The sequence below is a fragment of the Enhydra lutris genome, unplaced genomic scaffold (assembly GCF_002288905.1).
Source record: "Enhydra lutris kenyoni isolate GAN:26980312 unplaced genomic scaffold, ASM228890v2 scaffoldscaffold92, whole genome shotgun sequence".
In the NCBI taxonomy this organism is placed as follows: Eukaryota; Metazoa; Chordata; class Mammalia; order Carnivora; family Mustelidae; genus Enhydra; species Enhydra lutris.
In genome coordinates, this window is record NW_019154176.1 from 4,644 (window position 1) to 23,264 (window position 18,621).

Below are 18,621 nucleotides of genomic sequence, written 5' to 3' on the forward strand. Positions count from 1 at the left end.
GAATATTTTACATGAAATATTTTCATGTACTCAAAATAGTCTTAGATGCATATCTATTGATAAGTAAAGGAAAATTTTCTAATATTTTTGAAAAGAAAAGAAAAATTGCCCTAAATATACCAGTAGTCTGTGTAGTGGACTTATACGTGGTTTTCTTTGTTTTCATTTTTTTACATTTTCTTTGTCCTTCTAAGTATCCATCTGTCATTTTATATTTGGGGGAAAGTTAATTTACCATGGAATAAAAGGTGGTGTTGGGACTCCCGCCCAGCCCCTCTATGCCTGAGAGGTATCCCTAATGGATCCCCTGCATTTGTGCATGTGTGTCCCATGGAGGCTCATGGCTGGGTGAGCATGGCGATGAGCCCTGCTGATGGTGCGCCTGGATCTCAGCTCCTTCCTGGGAGCACGCCTGTCAGGTTGAAGATTTCTCATATCATGTCTTCCCCTCCCGCACACCTCATTCCCTCCTGTCCCCACTTGACTCCATGCCACCCAACGACCTTGAAGGCAGGTGTCCAGCTATTGCCACCATATGAGAAGAAAGGAGGGCTGTCCCATTGCCCAGATGGGGGTGAACACGAATGCATCATGTGTGTGTCTTCCCACATCCTGTCATGTCTTGGTGCTGACACCCACAGCCTGTCCTGGGGCCTTAGAAGGGACATCCACGAGTTCAGGTAGGACACTCTGCTCTGTGGGACCCAGTTGCCTGCCCTGACTCTGCATGATGCCATGAGTTCTTTCAGGCTCTAAAGTCTTATTGCCCTGTTTGGAAGGTACAGGACCGAACATTCTGTCCCTGCATTTTGATGCATTCTTGACTTGCTAGTTCTCATTCAACTGTTATTTTTAGCCAGGGATGAGGCAGAGCCCCTGAGATGCTCAGTGACCCTGGCTCATGAAACTCTTTCCTCTCATGTGTAGAGAAGAGGGAGAGGTAAGAGACCAGACCAACCCCCCCTCCCCCAGTGACTCAGCTGTGAGAACCTGCATGCTGCTTCCTCATTTCATATGTGTGATGGGCTCTGATAAGAGAAACTTCCTCCAGGGCTGGAGATAGCAAGACTCCTCCAGAGACATCCTCAGGCTTCTTGAAAATTCCTGACATTGGGAGCCTGGGACAGTGGATGAGGAGGACTCTGGGGTGAACTTGGGCCACCGTTGAGTAATGGGAAGTGGAAGCTGCCAATGGGCAGTGGCCAGACCACCTGGCTTTACCCTCAGGTAGGAAAGAGTGTTACTCTAGACAGATTCCAGCCATGACTCTCTTCACTGACTCAGCATTGAGAGTGGCCTTCAGTGCCACTGTCACACTAACTGGAGCCCACCCTCAGGTCCCCAATAGTGCAAGCAGAGACTCAGTGCCTCGGTCCACACCACATCTGCAGAAGGGTATGCTGACCTCCTTCCAGCCCCTATGATGGCACAGCAGAATGTCTGAATCTAGGTGCCCTCATGCCCAGCCAGAGAGCAGAGATGAGCAGAGCAGTTAGCAGGCTTTCTGGAGCAGCTGTCTCTAGCTCAGACCTGCCCCAGGATTGCCACCTGCAAGCTGAGTTCTCTCCAGTACCTATGGCTGAGTCAGGCTGGAGGCCAGGGTCTCTGCCTTGTGGGAACTGATTCCTTTGGGACATGATCCTTTGTCTTGTATTCTAGACGTCGACATGTGTGAACTGTTGAGAAAGTCCTGTGCAGCCTATGCTGACTGCCAGAGTGTGAACGACGAGTACTGCATCTGTCACCTAAAACAGAAGTTCTTTTCTGAGACAGCATTCAGGAATGAGAGTGAGAACAAGTGTAAAAGTAAGAAAGACTTTGAACCTTCTATCTCCCCATCCATGAGGTTTGGGGTCACTAAGCTCACTTTTCCAAGCATCAGAGAGCTCATCTGGGCACCTATCTGAGTTCTATCCCTCTCCAAACCCCAAGGCTCTGATACCTCCACAAAGTGCCACTCACACAATTTTGGAACATCTTCCCTTCCCACATAGCACTTTATTTTCGGAAAACAAAGGGGTGGCATTCAGGAGACTTCACAAGCTCACAGCACATTATGTTTCAGTGCAATATCCATCTTCTTCTGCTTCATCAGTGGTGGGCAGGATAAGACCTTCCTTGCCCACCGCCCCCCACCCCAGAATCCACACAGACTTGGTCACACCAGGATGGACCTGGGAACCCTGTCCAGAATTGTAGGAAGGGGGAAGCTTCGAGGGTGGGCACAGCTTTCCTGGCCAGCCCTTCCCCTAGCCAATAACTCCAGCTGGAGAAGACGCTTCTTGACATGGTGAACTGACTTCTTGGCCTTCCTGCTTTAATTCCCCCTGCAAGCTCTGCCCTGAACCTCCCTGACAATTTTAGTTTATAGGCCTATAGGCAACTCAGGTGACTGGGACCTGGAAGATGTTGTATGGAGGTGGGCAGAGTGATGTGGACCACCCTACACACACTCTGAGATTGAGGTGAATGGAAGAGTCTTCCATCTGGACCAGATGGAAAGAGAGGGGACCATTGCAGAGTCCTGACCCTCTTCCAAGGAGGCCAACCCAGGCCCCGTTTAACCCAGACCACTCAGAGACAGAAGATGGAGGGTGAGCCCCATTTGGCAATGCCCACAGGTCTATATCACTGGTGGAAGTCCAAGGGCCAAGAAAACAGAAGCATCTGCCACCTCTCGCCCATCAGCACCTGCTCCGTTCTCCAGCCACCTTCCCCTCATCCACACTGGCCTTGATCAGTTGCAGATTCTCACCACCATCTTTTAGTCCAGAGATTCCTTCATCTGGATCAGAAAAGGAAACTTCACTGCCCCAAAGCTGCCTGACTGAATGTCAGCCCCACTGTCTACCACAGCCCTGGTGGCCACTGTCCAGGTGATGCTGCCTGTCCAGCTTCACCTTCATTCTCTTGACTCTTGCCCTCAAGCCCCTTAAAGGGCCTGGCTCAGGTGTGGGTTTTGCCCATCTCCGTGGAGCTGGAGTCTCAGAGTTAACGTGGATGGGAGCATGTTGTCTGCCAGGACAGCTGGGATTCCAAGAATTATGCAGGCAGTGAGAATCTACCCAGGAAATGTCAGGACAAAGGCCAATGCTGGGAGCCATGACAGTTCCTGGTTGGGTACATAGCATTTCCCCTGCACTTGGTTCCCAGGAAGGCCCACCCTGGACTTGTCCAAATCCTCAGGTTGGGTAGCTTTGATGTCCCCACCCCTCTAGGAGTCACCCAGGAAATCTGAGGGCACCAGGCCTGACAGACTGAGAGGACTTGGACCAGTTCCATCCACATCTGGACAACAGAACATCTAGCCACACCCTTATCTCATAAGATAATCCATGTGAAATAGAAAAGGCCACATTCACCACGGAAGAGAAAGCAGGCCTTCTCCAAGCAGATTTCTGCTATTGCCAGAGAACAAAGAACCTATATAAGGGCAAGACACATGGATTGGAAGAGTTTCTCCTTCAAGATTTTTCTCCCCTCCTTTGGAAGAGGTTTCAATTTCTATGTTGTGTCACTGACATCAGCTGTCCATGTATACTCTGTCCCCTTACCTGTAGCACCTGGGGTTCCATGAAGGTTTTCCTTGTGGTTATCCTTGACTGACTTCTTGGGGAGTCCAGGGTGATGGAGGGGACAAAGACTGAGTCTTGGCATTGTGTGCAGTAAAGGAGGCTCATGGATCCTGCTGGAAAACCATGGGCTGCAGAAGGCAATGGCCATGCAGTCATGGGTTGAAACTGGGATTGACTCTTATCTCTGTGTCATCTGCTTTTCTGTCCCAGGGATCTTGGTGCTGTTGTTGTTGACACTGGGGCCTGCACAGAAACTGAAAGGTGAGTTTGCCCAGACTACCCCACTGGGGACATAAGCTGGGGAGTGAATTCTGGGATCTGGGCTTTCTCACCATCAATGTGTAGGGAAGGGGGCTTATTCCACAAGTGACGCTCAGAGATGCTTTCTGGGTATGCAAGAAGCTGATTCTTCCTCCCTAAATGTCGAGTTCTCTGAGCTCTTCCAGTAACAGCCATCCCTTCCTTACACCCCGCCCCTTGCTCTATCCCTGGACCCTCAGCTGGTATCTAGCTCCCTCCATTTCTTGAACCCTCTGACTGTGATCTTCATCCCCTCAGTCTCTGCCCCCACAGACTGTGCCCAGTGGTGCCCTCCAAAATCCACGTGTGTCAATGCCACTGCCTGTCGCTGCTCCCCAGGATTCATTTCGTCATCTGGGGTGATCTTCACCAGCCTGTCGGAGAGTTGTGATGGTACAGGGCCTTGGGGTGGTGGAGGGGCAAGTTGCCCAGGGGTTGGGAGATGGTGAGGCATTCCCAAGCCTTCAGCATCACTGAGAAGAGCACCCAGCATTTCATCAAAGAAAAGAGAGAGGTGACAGGGCAGGAGGAGTACAAGGGAAGTGGACAATCTGGTTTTCATGATCAGTAGGTAGAGTGTTGAGAGCTTTCACAGAAGAGCTGAGCTACGTGGGTTCAAAGTCCAGCTCACTGCCAATTACATCTGACATGTAGGAAATTATTTCTCCTCTCTATGCTCCAGTTTGCTTGTAGATAAATTGGGAATTTAAAATTCACATGTGTGAAGAACAGGCAAAGACTAGTACAGGGCACATTGTCAAACACAAGCTATTATCATGGTCACTGCTGTTATTACTGTGATTATACTCATAACACAAGGAAAGGGGAGAGTAATGGAAGCAGCAGGAGGAAGCAACCTGGAAGCTCAGGGTCTCCTTCTAGCATAAGCTCACTGGGAGCTCTTTCCCCTTCGTGGTCATGGTTTCCCACCTCACTCCTCACAGCAGCCTCATGAGGTAGACAGAACTAACACGGTTTGTTTTTTGGGTGGTTTTTGTGTGTGTGTGTTTTTGTTTTTGTTTTATAATGTTACATTAGTCACCATACAGTATATCAATAGTTTTTGGTGTAGTGTTCCATGAGCTGGCACAGTTTTTATTTCCCACCTACATTCCTCTGTTCTGAGTTCTGTTTTGTTTCTTTTTTTTAATTTTTTAAATTTATTTCCAGCATAACAGTATTCATTGTTTTTGCACCACACCCAGAGCTCCATGCAATACGTGCCCTCTCTAATACCCATCACCTGGTTTCCCCAACCTCCCACCCCCCGCCCCTTCAAAACCCTCAGATTGTTTTTCAGAGTCCATAGACTCTCATGGTTCACCTCCCCTTCCAATTTCCCTCAACTCCCTTCTCCTCTCTAACTCCCCTTGTCCTCCATGCTATTTGTTATGCTCCACAAATAAGTGAAACCATATGATAATTGACTCTCTCTGCTTGACTTATTTCACTCAGCATAATCTCTTTTTAGATTCCACATATAAGTGAAATCATATGTCATTTGTCCTTCTCTCTCTGGCATATCTCACTCAGCATAATGCCCTCAAGATCCATCTGTGTTGTTGCAAATGGCCAGATTGCCTTCCCTTTTGTGGCTGAATGATAGTCCCCTGTGCACCTACACCACTTTCCATCATTCACTCAGGCGTTGATAGAAACATGTTTTTTCCCTACCTTGCCTGTCATAAATGCTGCGATGAACTTGACTGTTATAAATGCTGTGATGCAGATATCTTTCCAAGTTAGTGTTTTTGTTTCCTTCAAATAAATACCCAGGAGTGGAATTGTTAGATCATACAGTAGTTCTGTTTTTAATTTTTTTGAGGAATCTCCATCTCTTTTTTTCCCATAGTGGTTGCACTAACTTGCATTCCCTCCAATAGGGAGCAAGGTTCTCTTTTGCCCACATCCTCACCAATACTTGCAGTTCCTTATCTTTTTTTTTATAGTAGCCATTCCAACAGGTGTGAGATGATACCACCTTATGGTTTGGATTCACATTTCCATGATGATGAGTGATGTTGGGTACTTTTTCATGTACCTGTTGGCCATTTGTATGTCTTCTGTGGAAAATGTCTATTCAGATCTCTACCCATTTTTTAAATTGGATTGTTTAGGTTTTTCTATTGTGTTGAATGAGTCCTTTATATTTTTTTGGATGTTAATCACTTTTCAGATATATGATTTGTGAATATTTTCTTTTAAATTATAGATTGCCTTTTCGTTTTATTGATAGTTTCCTTTGCTTTACAAAAGCTTTCTGATTTGGCATATTTCCTCTTCTTTATCTTTGTTTTCTGGAGTCAAATCCAAAAAAATCTGTGTTGAGACCGATTTCAAAGACTTTATCCCCTGTGTTTTTTTTTCTATGAATTTTATGGATTCATTTTTTTATCATAATTGGGATCAAAGAGATTGGTTTATCCAAATCAAAATTAATAAGATTGTAGAACCTAGATCAACGTCTCAAACAGAAGAGTTTTTATTCTTCAACAATGCAAGATTAAAAAAGAAATTTACATGACTTAAGTATGGCTAACATGATATATTATATGTTATGGGCATTTCACCACAATAAGAAAATTAGTGGAGAAAAGGGGAAATAAACAATTTTCATACCAAGAAATATTCTTCATCTACTCAAAATCATCTTAGATGCATATTTATTGATAATAAAGGACAATGTTCCTAGTATGTTTGAAAAGCTGAGGAAAAAAAATATCCTCAATCTTCAAGTAGTCGATATATACTGGACTTGTAGGTGGATTTTCTTTGTTCTCATTTTTCATAAATTTTCATTTTTCATATTTTCTAAGATCCAGGTGTCATTTAGTACTTGGTACTAAATGTACCAAGTACTTAGTACCTATCAGAATTTTAAAAAGAGATGTTGTGACTATTAGCCAGCTTTGGTGCATTTGCATGTGTGCCTTATGGAGACTTCTGACTGAGTAAGTATGACAAGGAGATCCTACCACTAATGTAACTGGATCTCAGCTCCTTTCTGGAAGCATGTCTGTCTGGTTGAGGAGTTTCCTGTCCTCATGCCTTCCACACCTTGCACCTCCTTCTCAGTCAACACCTACTCAACTCCACCCCAACCTGCAACATTGAAGATAGTTTTCTTGCCATTGTCACCATCTGAGAAGAGAGGAGGGCAATCCCATTGCCCAGGTGGGGGTGAACACGAATGCATCAGGTGTGTGTCTTCCAACATCCTGTCATGTCCTTGTGCTGACACCCACAGCCTGGTATGGAGTCTTAGAAGGAATGTCCACAGGTGCAGAGAAGAAACTTTGAAAGTTTTGGAATGTATAGGACCAAATATTTGTGCCTGCATTTTGATTCATTCTTGTGTCCATGGTTTTTATAAAACTGTTGCTATTTTTAGCTGATAGTGTCCAGCTCTAGTCCCTGAGCTACTCAAAGAGGACCTGGCTAACAGACATCTTTCCAGTTGTTTAAAAAATAGGAATAAATAAGATGCCAGAAGACATCACCAATGACTTAGCTGTGAGGAACTTTGTGCAACTTCATTGCACATTCTCAATGTCTCTGACAAGAGGAGACCTCCTTCAGAAGCAGAGATAGTATAACTTTCACAGAAATATCCTTGGGGATCATAAAAGTACCTGACATTGGGAGCCTGAGGCAGTGGGTGATGAGGACTCTGGGGGGAATCTTGGGCCACCATGAGTAATGGGAGGTGGAAGCTGCCAATGGGCAGTGGCCAGACCACTTGGCTTTACCCTCAGGTAGGAAAGAGTGTTACTCTGCACAGACTCTAGCTGTGACTCCCCTCACTGACTCAGCATTGAAAGTGGCCTTCAGTGCCACTGTCACACTAACTGGAGCCCACCCCCAGATCCCCAATAGTGCAAGCAGAGACTCAGTGCCTCAGTCCACCCCACAACCCCTGCAGAAGGGTATGTTGACCTCCTTCTTGCCCCTATGATGGCACAGCAGAGTATCTGAATCTAGGTGCCCTCAGACACAGCCAGAGAGCAAAGATGAGTGGAACAGTGAGCAGGCTTTCTGCAGCAGCTGTCTCCAGCTCAGACCTGCCCCAGGAATGCCATCAGCAATCTGAGTTCTCTCCAGTACCTATGGCTGAGTCAGGCTGGAGGCCAGGGTCTCTGCCCTATGGGAACTCACATCTTTGGGAGGTGACCCTTTGCCCTATTGTTTTCCAGACATCAACGAGTGTGATCCCTCTTCGACAGTGTCCTGTGGAAAATTCGCAGACTGCTGGAACACAGTGGGGAGCTACTACTGCACATGCATTCCAGGTTACAAGCTTGCTTCTGGGGCAAGAACATTCAGGAATGAGAGTGAGAACACATGTCAAGGTAAGAATCCACTTGTGTCTTCCATCGCCTCCTCCATGAGGTTTGGAGTCATGCAGCGCACTTTCCCCAGGCATCAGAGAACCATCCTCAGCACCTACCCAGAGATCTGTACCTCTTTGAACCCCAAGGCTCAGAACTCTCTGTGGAGGGTCACTTATGGAAGTTCAAAGAATCCCCCTTGCTCCTTGGCATTTTACTTTTGTAAAATTAAAAAAAAAAAAAGGATGGCACTCAAGATATTTCAGGAGCTTACAGCAGTTTCTAGTGGAAAATCCCTCCACTTCACCATCATCAGTGACTGAGGATGAGACCTTTCCTACCAGAGCCCAGATGGGCTTGGCCATGCCAGGAAAACTCTCAGATCTTCTGGGCCATGTTGGACCCAGGGAACCCATCCAGAAACACTACAAGGGGAAGATGGGAGGGCCAGCCCTGTTTCCTGGGTCTGTGCTCTCCCTGGCCAACAATTTCAGCATCCTGAACCCCCTTCTCAGCTGCTCGGCCTCTGTCTGTCTCCATGCACAAGGCTGACCGTGACTCTCCCAAATAATTTCAGTTTCTGATCCTGAGAGAAGACCAGATGACCAGGACCCAGAAGGATGTTGTGTGGAGTCTAAGCAGAATAACACAGAGACACCCCCATATACACGTGGAGAATTGGGTGATGAGAAGGGGCTCCCATCTAGACCAGATAGCAGTGGGAGATATCAGGGACAAGCAGGTGAGCAGTTGCCCAGAGGGAATTAAAACAAAAGCTGTCACTGGGAGCCAGACAGCATCCTGGTTGGGAAATATGGTATATTCCCTGAATGTGGTTCCCGAGAAGACCCACTGTGGTCTTTGTCCAAATGCTCAGGCTGGGACACAGATTGCCATGATGTCCCCATCCTGGCTAAAAGCTGCCCAGGGAGACTGAGAAAACTGGAGCTGAAGACAGGGAGAATTCAGGCCAATTCCATCCATATCTGGGCAGCTGAGCATCTGGGCACCACATTCACCCATAGCACACCTCGGTGTGAATAAGAAAAGGCACCCACTCACCAGGGAGGAGTCAGTGGGGCCTTCCTGATGCTTCTATACCCAAACTAGGGTCCCTGAATAACCAAATGACCACCTGGGAAAGTCCATGGTCTGACCTGACCCCAGGCCCCTTCCCCTAACACACACACACACACACACACACACACACACACACATGCTTTCACACCTAATGAGCTGCTGTTGTCCCCTGCAGGCATCTTTTTCCCCACCTGGACCCCACCCCGTGGAATCAAGAGCCGGGTGAGTGGCCCCAGCAGGGACTAGGAGACAGGAAATCCTTCCTCAAAGCCCCCTACCCCTCCTGGTTGCCATTTTCCCCAAGATTCCACACCCATATTGAGGATCTCTGACTTCCTCATCTTCCCTCTCCCCAGAGACTCTCCCGCTTCTTTAAAAGATTCGAAGATCTGGGCAGAAATTTCATACCAGCCTTTGTCCAGGACACCATCCAGGTAAGGTCAGAATCCAGGGGAGACAAGTTGGAGGCATCTCATGAAGGCCCAGGAGAGCCTTGGTGTGGAAAGAGTCACCCCCAACACAATGGTGGCCTCCCTGAGGCACTGCTTCTCCTGAGGTGGGTGGGAAGAGCAGACATCCAGGTATTTGTACTCACCATTAGACACCCACCTGCACCGACTAACAACCTTTCATCTTACTTTTATGGAAATTGGATTTATGTCATCCTTGGCATTCCTGAGCAGGATTGACCGTGAGTGGCTGGATTCCAGGGGCAATCCCCGGAAATCCCAAACAGTGCCACCTTTTCCCCCAAACAGATAGTCTCTAGGACCTTTACTTTGAGGCTAAGTGGACAGCCTCTTCATGCAGTCTGTCAGGCCCATGATGCACTACTTCTGTGTCTGCTTTCCCCCAGGATGTCGTACAGGGGGTGGATGAGCTGCTGCAGACCCCTGAGGACCTGGAGGCCCTGCCCCGCTCACAGCAACACTGTGTGGCCATGAACCTGCTCGCTGGCCTGGAGAATGTGCTGAGAAACCTAAGCCAGGCCCTGCCCAATGGGACATTGACCTTCAATGCATCTGCAGGCACAGGTAAGTACTGGGGTCTGCCCCAGGCTCTGCTCTGCCTGTTCTTCCACATTTGTGCCCCAGCCTCAGTGGAGTGTGTGACCATGCTTGTATCTCAGTATTATACTCATAAACAAATTAAAATAAGTGATTAAAAAGAAATGAATAAATTATGCTAAGTAAAATAAGTCGAGAAGGACAAATTCCGGGTGATCTCACTTATATGTGGAATCTTAAAAAAATATATAAATAAAACACAAACACGAGGTACAGATGGGTGGTTGCCATAGATGGGGGTTAGTGGGGTGCTTGTGAGGTGTGTGGGGGTAGGTCAGTAGGCCAAATGGGTGAAGGGGGTCAAAGATATAAAATAAATAAGTGATGGTATGTAAGGTACCATGTGACTATAGTAAATAATACTATGTTACATATTTCAAAGTTGCTACAAGAGTAAATCTTGACCAAAACATTGAAAATAGAGCTACCCTATGACACAGCAATCACACTACTGGGTATTTACCCTAAAGATACAAATGTAGTGATCCAAATGGGCACATGCACCCAAACGTTTATAGCACCAATGTCCACAATAGCCAAACTATGGAAAGAGACTAGGTGTCAATCAACAGATGAATGGATAAAGAAGATGTGGTATATATATGTATGATGGAATACTATGCAGCCATGAAAAGAAATGAAATCTTGCCATTTGAAACGACATGCAAGGAACTAGAGGGTGTTATGCTGAGTGAAATAAGTCAATCAGATAAGGACAATTGTCATATAATCTCTGTGATATGAGGAATTTGAGAGGCAGAGTGGGGGTAGTGGGGTGTAGGGAAGGAAAAATTTCAACAAGATGGGATCAGGAGGGAGGCAAACCATAAGAGACTCTTAATCTCACAAAACAAACTGAGGGTTGCTGGGGGGTGGGGGCGTAGGGATAGGGTGGCTTGGTCATGGACATTAGGGAGGGTATGTGCTATGGTGAGTGCTGTGAAATGTGTTAGCCTGATGAATCACAGACCTGTACACCTGGGGCAAATAATATATTATATGTTAATAAAAAAATTTAAATCTAGGAAGTTCTCATCTCAGGAAAAATAATTTTTAGCTGTTTGTGGTGCCAGAAATTAACTAGGCTTCCTGTGGTGATCATTTTCCAATATAAATAAATAATTAATCATTATCTTGTAAACATGAAACTAATGTCAATTGTATCTCAACAAAACAAGAAATGAATATCTATGCTCAAATAATCAACAAAGCAGGAAAAAATATCCACTGGGGAAAAGACAGTCTCTTCAATAAATGTTGCTGGGATGGGACACCTAGGTGGCTCAGTGGGTTAAGCCGCTGCCTTCGGCTCGGGTCATGATCACGGGGTCCTGAGATCGAGTTCTGCATCGGGCTCTCTGCTCAGCAGGAAGCCTGCTTCTCTCTCTCTCTCTCTCTCTCTCTCTACATACTTGTGATCTCTCTCTGTCAAATAAATTAGCAAAAATCTTTTAAAAAAATAAATAAAATAAAATAAAATAAAAAATAAATGGTGCTGGGAAAATTGGATACTTACAGTATTAGAAAGGGCACAGATTGCCTGGAGCACTGGGTGTGGTGCAAAAAGCAATGAATACTGTTACGCTGAAAATTAAAAAAAAAAATTTTAAAAAAGAAAGGAAAAAAAAGAATGAAACTCGACCATTCTCTTACACCATTCACAAAGTTAAACTCAAAATGAATGAAAAACCTCAACATGAGTCAGGAATCTATCAAAATCCCAGAGGAGAACATAAGCAGTAACCTCTTTGGCATCGGCCACAGCAACTTCTTTCATGACATGTCTCTATAGGCAAAGGAAACCAAAGCAAAAAACTTTTGGGAATTCATCAAGATCAAAAGCTTCTACACAGCAAACGAAACAGTCAACAAAACAAAGAGGCAACCCACAGAATGGGAGAAGATATTCAGAAATATCACTACAGAGAAAGGGCTGGTATTCAAGATATATAAAGATCTCCTTCAACTCAACACACACAAAACCAATAATCACATCAAAAAATTGGCAGAAGACATGAACAGACACTTCTCCAAAGAAGACATACAAATGGCTATCAGACACATGAAAATATCTTCATCATCATTAGCCATCAGGGATATTCATTTTTTTTATTTTTTTGTTTATTTTCGGCGTAACAATTCATTGTTTTTGCACAATGTTTTTGCACATTGTTTTTCCTGTTTTGCTAATTGAGATACCACCTTACATCAGGGATATTCAAATCAAAACCTCATTGGGATACCACCTTACCCCAGTTAGAACAGCCAAAATTTTCAGAACAGGAAACAACAACTGTTAGTATGTGGAGAAGGGGGAACTCTCTTACACTATTGGTGGGAATGCAAGTTGGTGCACCACTTTGGAAAACAGTGTGGAGATTCCTAAGAAATTAAAAAATTGAGCTACCCTATGACCTTGCAATTGCACTACTGGGTATTTACCCCAAATACAGATGTAGTAAAAAGAACATCTGTACCCCAATGTTCATAGCAGTGTGGCTACGGTCACCAAACTGTGGAAAGAACCAAGATGCCCTTCAACAGACAAATGGATAATTAAGATATGGTCTATATATATAATGGAATATTATGCCTCTTTCAGAAAGGATGAATACCCAACTTTTGTATCAAACATCGGGACTGGAGATTATACTGAGTATAATAAGTATAGCAGAGAGAGTCAATTATCATATGGCTTCTCTTAACTTGTGGAGCATAAGGAATAACATGGAGGACATTAGGAGAATGAGAGGAAAAGTGAATTGGGGGAAATCAGAGGGGGAGATGAAATATGAGAGACTATGGATTCTGAGAAACAAACTGAGGGTTTTGGAAGGGAGGGGGTGAGGGGTTGGGTGACACTGGCGGTAGGTATTAAGGAGGGCTCATATTGCATGGAGCACTGGGTGTGGTGCATAAACAATGAATCTTGGAACACTGAAAAAAATTAAAAATAAAAAAAGAAATTAATAAAACTATAAATAATATACATGTTAATAAAAAATAAATTATGAACAGAGAAATTGATAAAGAAGAATTTAAGATAAAATAGAAATGGCTTCCCAAGAAAATAATTTATTTAACTTGGAATAATATGAATTTAATATTATCTGATATTTAAGTGTTTTATTTGTTTTATTTCAGGTAAAATTCATGTACCATAAAATTCACCATTTTAAGCAAAGCATACTATGCAGTGGCATTTATTTTTCTAAGATTGATTGATTGATTTTATAAAGAAAGAGAGTAAGAGCAGAGGGGAGGGGCTGAGGAAGAAGGAGAGAGAGACCTCAAGCAAACTCCTGCTAAGCACAAGCCCAAGGCGGGGCTTGATCCCATGACCCTGAGATAATCTCCTGAACAAAACCAGGAGTCTAATGCTCATCCCACTGAGCCACGCAGGTGCCCCCATTCAGTGACATTTAGTATATTCACAGAGTTGCAATCATTGCCTCTATTTCTAAAATATTTTCATTACCCTTGCAATAAATATTGTACCCCTGCTCAGGAGTCATTCCTCATTCATCCCCTCCCCCAGCCCCTAGACATCACTGGTTTGTTTTCTGTCTCTATGCATGTGCCTATTCTGGACATTCATATAGAGAGACTCATACACTGTGTTGCTTAATATGTGTCTTCTTCCACCTAGCATAATGTTTTCAAGGCTTATCCATGTTGTAGCATCTATAGGTGTTTTGTTATTTTTATGGCTGTATTATATTCCATTGCATATAGCTGCAGCAACTTTTAATCCACCCTTCATCCACTGATGGACATTTAGCTTATTGCCACCTTCTGATTGTTGAGAATAATCCTAGCACGAATATTGGTTCACATGTTTTTGTTTTTGTTTTGTTTAATTTTTATTTATTTTTTGATGGGATAACTGGGCGACGGGCATTAGAGAGGGCACTTGATGTAATGAGAACTGGGTATTACACACAACTGATGAATCACTAAATTCTACTGCTGAAATTAACACAGTGTATGTTAATTAATTGAATTTTAATTTAAAAATAAAATAAATTCTAGAAAAACCTTTCAATTTTTATTTATTTTTAAAATTTCTTTTCAGTGTACTGGAATTCATTGTTTATGTACCACACCCAGTGTTCCATGCAATATGTTCCCTCCATAATAGCCACCAACAGGCTCACCCAACCTCCCATCCCAGACCCCGCCAAAACCCTCAGATTGTTTTTCAGAATCCATAGTCTCTCAGGGTTTGTCTCCCCCTCTAAATTCCCCCAACTCCCTTCTCCTCTCCATCTCCCCATGTCCTCCGTATTATTTCTTATGCTCCACAAATAAGTGAAACCATATGATAATTGTCTCTCTCTGCTTGACTTATTTCACTCAGCATAATCTCTTCCAGTCCCATCCATGTTGATACAAAAGTGGGATATTCGTCCTCTCTGATGGAGGCATAATACTCCATAGTGTATATGGACCACATCTTCTTTATCCATTTGTCTGTTGAAGGGCATCTTGGTTCTCTCCATGGTTTGGCGACCGTGGCCATTGCTGCTATGAACATTGGGGTACAGACGGCCCTTTTTTTCACTACATCTCTATCTTTGGGGTAAATTTTAATGTAGGTCTTTGACCCGTTTTGAACTAATTTTTGTGTGTTGTGTGAGGTAGGTTTCCAGCTTCTTTCTTTTGTGTGTGGATAGCCAGGTGTGTCAGGACCATTTGTTACAGACACTTCTTTTTCCACTGAAGGGTCTTGGCACCAGTTTTTGGAAATTAATTAACCATAGACGTATGGGTTTCTTTCTGGACTTTAAACTCTATTTTACTGGTCTGTTTGCCTATCCTTATGCCAATGTCCTCCTGTTCTGATTATTGTAGGTTGGTAGTCAGTTTTGAAATTAGGAGATTAAGTACTCCAACTTTTTTTTCATCTTCAAGATAGTATTTGGGTATTTGCAATGCCTTGTGAATTTTAGGTTGAGCTTTTCCATTTCCGCAAAAACTTAAATATCTAAAACTGCTTTGGAATCCTGGTAGGGATGACACTGATTCTGTAAATCTCTGCAGGGACATTGCCATCATAACAATATTGAGTCACCCATCCATAAGCACAGTTAACAGTTTTCTATGTACAAGTCTTGAGCTCCCTTGAATAAAATTATTCCATATATTTTGTTGACTCTTTTGGCATCTATGTTCCTAAAAGATTGGTCTATAGTTGTTGTTTTTTTCTTGTGATATCATTATCTAGTTTTGTTTGCAGGGTAATGGTGGCCTCATAGAATTATTTAGGTAGTATTTCTTCCTATATTATTTTACTTTATTTTATTTTACTTTATGGAGGAGTTTACAAAGGATTAGTCTTTTAAATGGATGATATCATCTTTAAATGGAATTCCACAACAAAACCATCTGACGTGAGCTTTTTGTTCGGGGAAGGTTTTGATAAACAACTCAATGCCACTACCTACTGGTCTATCCTGATTTTCTGTTTCTTCCAAAGTCAGTTTTACTAATGACATGTTATGATATGTTGGCTAACTAAACTTAATTTTAAAGAAGTCAGTTTGGGGGAGCCAGGTGGTGGGTATTAAGGAGGGCATGTATTGCATGGAGCACTGGGTGTGGTGCAAAAACAATGAATACTGTTACACTGAAAAGAAATTTTTTGAAAAAGTCAGTTTTAGTAGTTTCGTGACTGCTTAGGAATTTTCTCATTTCTTCTAGGTTATCTAACTTACTGTTGAATAATTGCTAATAATATTCTCTTATAACCCTTGATAAATTCAAATTTTACACATATATAAAATTATTGTGTATACCAAATATGTGCAATATTGTTATTATGTGTGTCAAATAATACTATTATTAATATATAATATATATTAGATTTAGAGAATTTATTTCTTATATTATATGCATATATTATGTGTGTTCTATAAATTACATATTATTCAACATTATATATTATACTATATATGACTTCTGTATGTATTTATATTACATATAAAGTATTTATATTATATACTTAGGTAATATATAAAATATTTTTATACATACATCATATATACACACATAGAATAGCATTATATCAACCACTACTGTCACAAATACTAATCTATCTCCCTTACACAACTCTGGAATCTCATAGACCTGTCCCTGAAGGTGCGGGAGCAAGGAGATAAAACTGTCATCTTGAGTCAGAATCAGGTGAAGATGATGCTGAACTGGGATGTGGTGCATGAATCTGAGGACTCAGGTAATGGCTGAAATGAGAGGAAGATGCCCAAGGATGTGACAAACAGGAAACCGAAAATTAAAGGGAAACGGGGGTCTAGTGGAGCCACAAAGAGTCCATCTGAGGAGGAAGGGGCCCTATTGGCACCCCAAGGTATCAACATTGGCCTCATCCTGCAGGTCCTTCTGTGGTGGGCCTCATCTCCACTCCAGGGATGGGCAAGTTGCTGGCGGAGGCCCCCCTGGTCCTGGAGCCTGAGAAACAGGCAGTTCTGTATGGGGCACACAAGGGCGTGTTGCCAGAAGTCTCCTCTGTCCTGCTCTCAGATGTCATCTCTGCATTTATGAGCAACAAGGACACCCAGAACCTCAGCTCCCCCATCACCTTCATCTTCTCTCACCATGTGAGTGTTGGGGTGAGATAGGCCATGGGTGTGGAATGAGCCTAGGTCCTGGGCACAGCCTTGCTGCTTAGCTCAGTCTTGAGGTTTCAGGGGGTTGCCCCATGGGTGCATCATTCCTCAGGAAAGCCCTTTGCAAGCCAGCTTTGGATAAGCATTTCTGAACACCAGAACCACCAGTTCCTACCTACATTCTCGTCCTGCAGTCAGTGACCCCTGGGCCAAGGCAAAAGGTGTTCTGCGTCTTCTGGGAGCACAGTCTGGATGGATATGGTCATTGGTCCACCACAGGATGCAGGATGGTGACCACTGAAGACACCAGCACCACCTGCCAGTGCACCCATCTCAGCAGCTTTGCTGTCCTCATGGCCCACTATGATGTGCAGGTGAGAGCCCTGGAAGGGGCTGCATTCCATGCCTATTGCTCTGTAACATGTTTCCTCATATGTAGGGGCTTTAAATAAACAGAAATTTATATCTGCAGTTTCTTTGGAGCATCTTGGGCATTGTGGGGCTGAGTTGTCTGTTCTGAGTCTTACAAGCCTGAAATTGACCAGAGCTGCATTGTCCTCTGTGGCTCAGGGTCCTCCTGGGAGCTCCCTGGTTGCTGGCAGGATTCAGTTCTTTGCAGTCATAGGGCTGGGGTTCCACTTTCTGGGTAGCTGTGAGCAGGGGACCTTGCTCAGCTCCTCGGGGCTGCATTCTTTCCTTCTCTGGCAGCCCTCACACAGCGTCTCAGCATTTCTATTCAGAGATGAGCAGGAGGAGCTCCCTGACCACAATTGCTCTCAAACTTCAACTCATTTTTCTCCAAGAGCCCAGAGCTTTTAAGAGCTAACTTGATTAGACTAGGCCCACCCACAATAAACTCCCTCTCAGAGACATAGGATCTGAATTCCATCAGCATAATCACTTCACAGCAGCACCTAAAATGGCATTTAACTGAAAATCCAGAAGAAAGTGTGTGTACACCTATTATTGACAAATTAGATTTCTGCTTATGACAGGGGTCTTCAGGACAGGAAGTCTGTAGAAAGTGGCTCTCAGGAGCTGTAGAAAGGAAGATTTGGTGATAACAGGCAAAGGGGCCAAGAAAGCCAGTGAGTACAGGTGAGTTAGGAACTATGCTTGCCTGCTCCCTTAGCCAGATGAGATACTTTCTGGATCACCACATCAAAGACTTCCTTACCTGATGTGTAAAGTAAAATAAACCCTTGTGAGTTCCTGGGTTCTGTCTTTTTTTTTAAGATTTTAAGATTTTATTTCTTTATTTGACAGATAAAGATCACAAGTAGGCAGAGAGAGGAGGAAGCAGGCTCAATGCTGAGCAAAGAACCCAATGTGGGGCTCGATCCCAGGACCCTTTTTAAAGCAGAGGCTTTAACCCACTGAGCCACCCAGGTTCCCCCCTGGGTTCTGTCTTAAGTAAGGACTCTTATTGCTCAATTCTTCCAAGGTCTGAGTTAATCAATTCAGATTTCCATAAAATTCTAGCCTTCTAAACCTGTAGGAATTTATCCAATAACATAACATATTTACCTATCTCCTTCTTTCCTCATTTAGCTACAGCAAAAATTAAAATTAAATTTAAAAATTTTAGATGGAAGATTTAGGGAAATGTGACTGTGATGTCCTTTTTGCTTCTCTTTGCTGGATC

The 18,621-nt window shown here is 43.8% G+C and overlaps 1 protein-coding gene across 1 annotated transcript in view; it reads left to right on the forward strand.

Annotated features, from left to right (window-relative positions):
* Positions 1 to 1,663: 1,663 nt before the first annotated feature.
* The window catches only part of LOC111162483 (adhesion G protein-coupled receptor E2-like), a 211,067-nt gene continuing 194,109 nt past the window's right edge, over positions 1,664 to 18,621 (forward strand). The window contains exons 1-11 of the mRNA XM_022526936.1: positions 1,664 to 1,806; positions 3,786 to 3,836; positions 4,134 to 4,268; positions 8,069 to 8,224; positions 8,781 to 8,945; positions 9,459 to 9,505; positions 9,640 to 9,717; positions 10,140 to 10,317; positions 16,478 to 16,585; positions 16,744 to 16,967; positions 17,171 to 17,350. Of these exons, the coding sequence (XP_022382644.1) occupies positions 1,668 to 1,806; positions 3,786 to 3,836; positions 4,134 to 4,268; positions 8,069 to 8,224; positions 8,781 to 8,945; positions 9,459 to 9,505; positions 9,640 to 9,717; positions 10,140 to 10,317; positions 16,478 to 16,585; positions 16,744 to 16,967; positions 17,171 to 17,350 (1,461 nt within the window). The 5' untranslated portion in view covers positions 1,664 to 1,667. The remainder of the gene's footprint in view (positions 1,807 to 3,785; positions 3,837 to 4,133; positions 4,269 to 8,068; positions 8,225 to 8,780; positions 8,946 to 9,458; positions 9,506 to 9,639; positions 9,718 to 10,139; positions 10,318 to 16,477; positions 16,586 to 16,743; positions 16,968 to 17,170; positions 17,351 to 18,621) is intronic.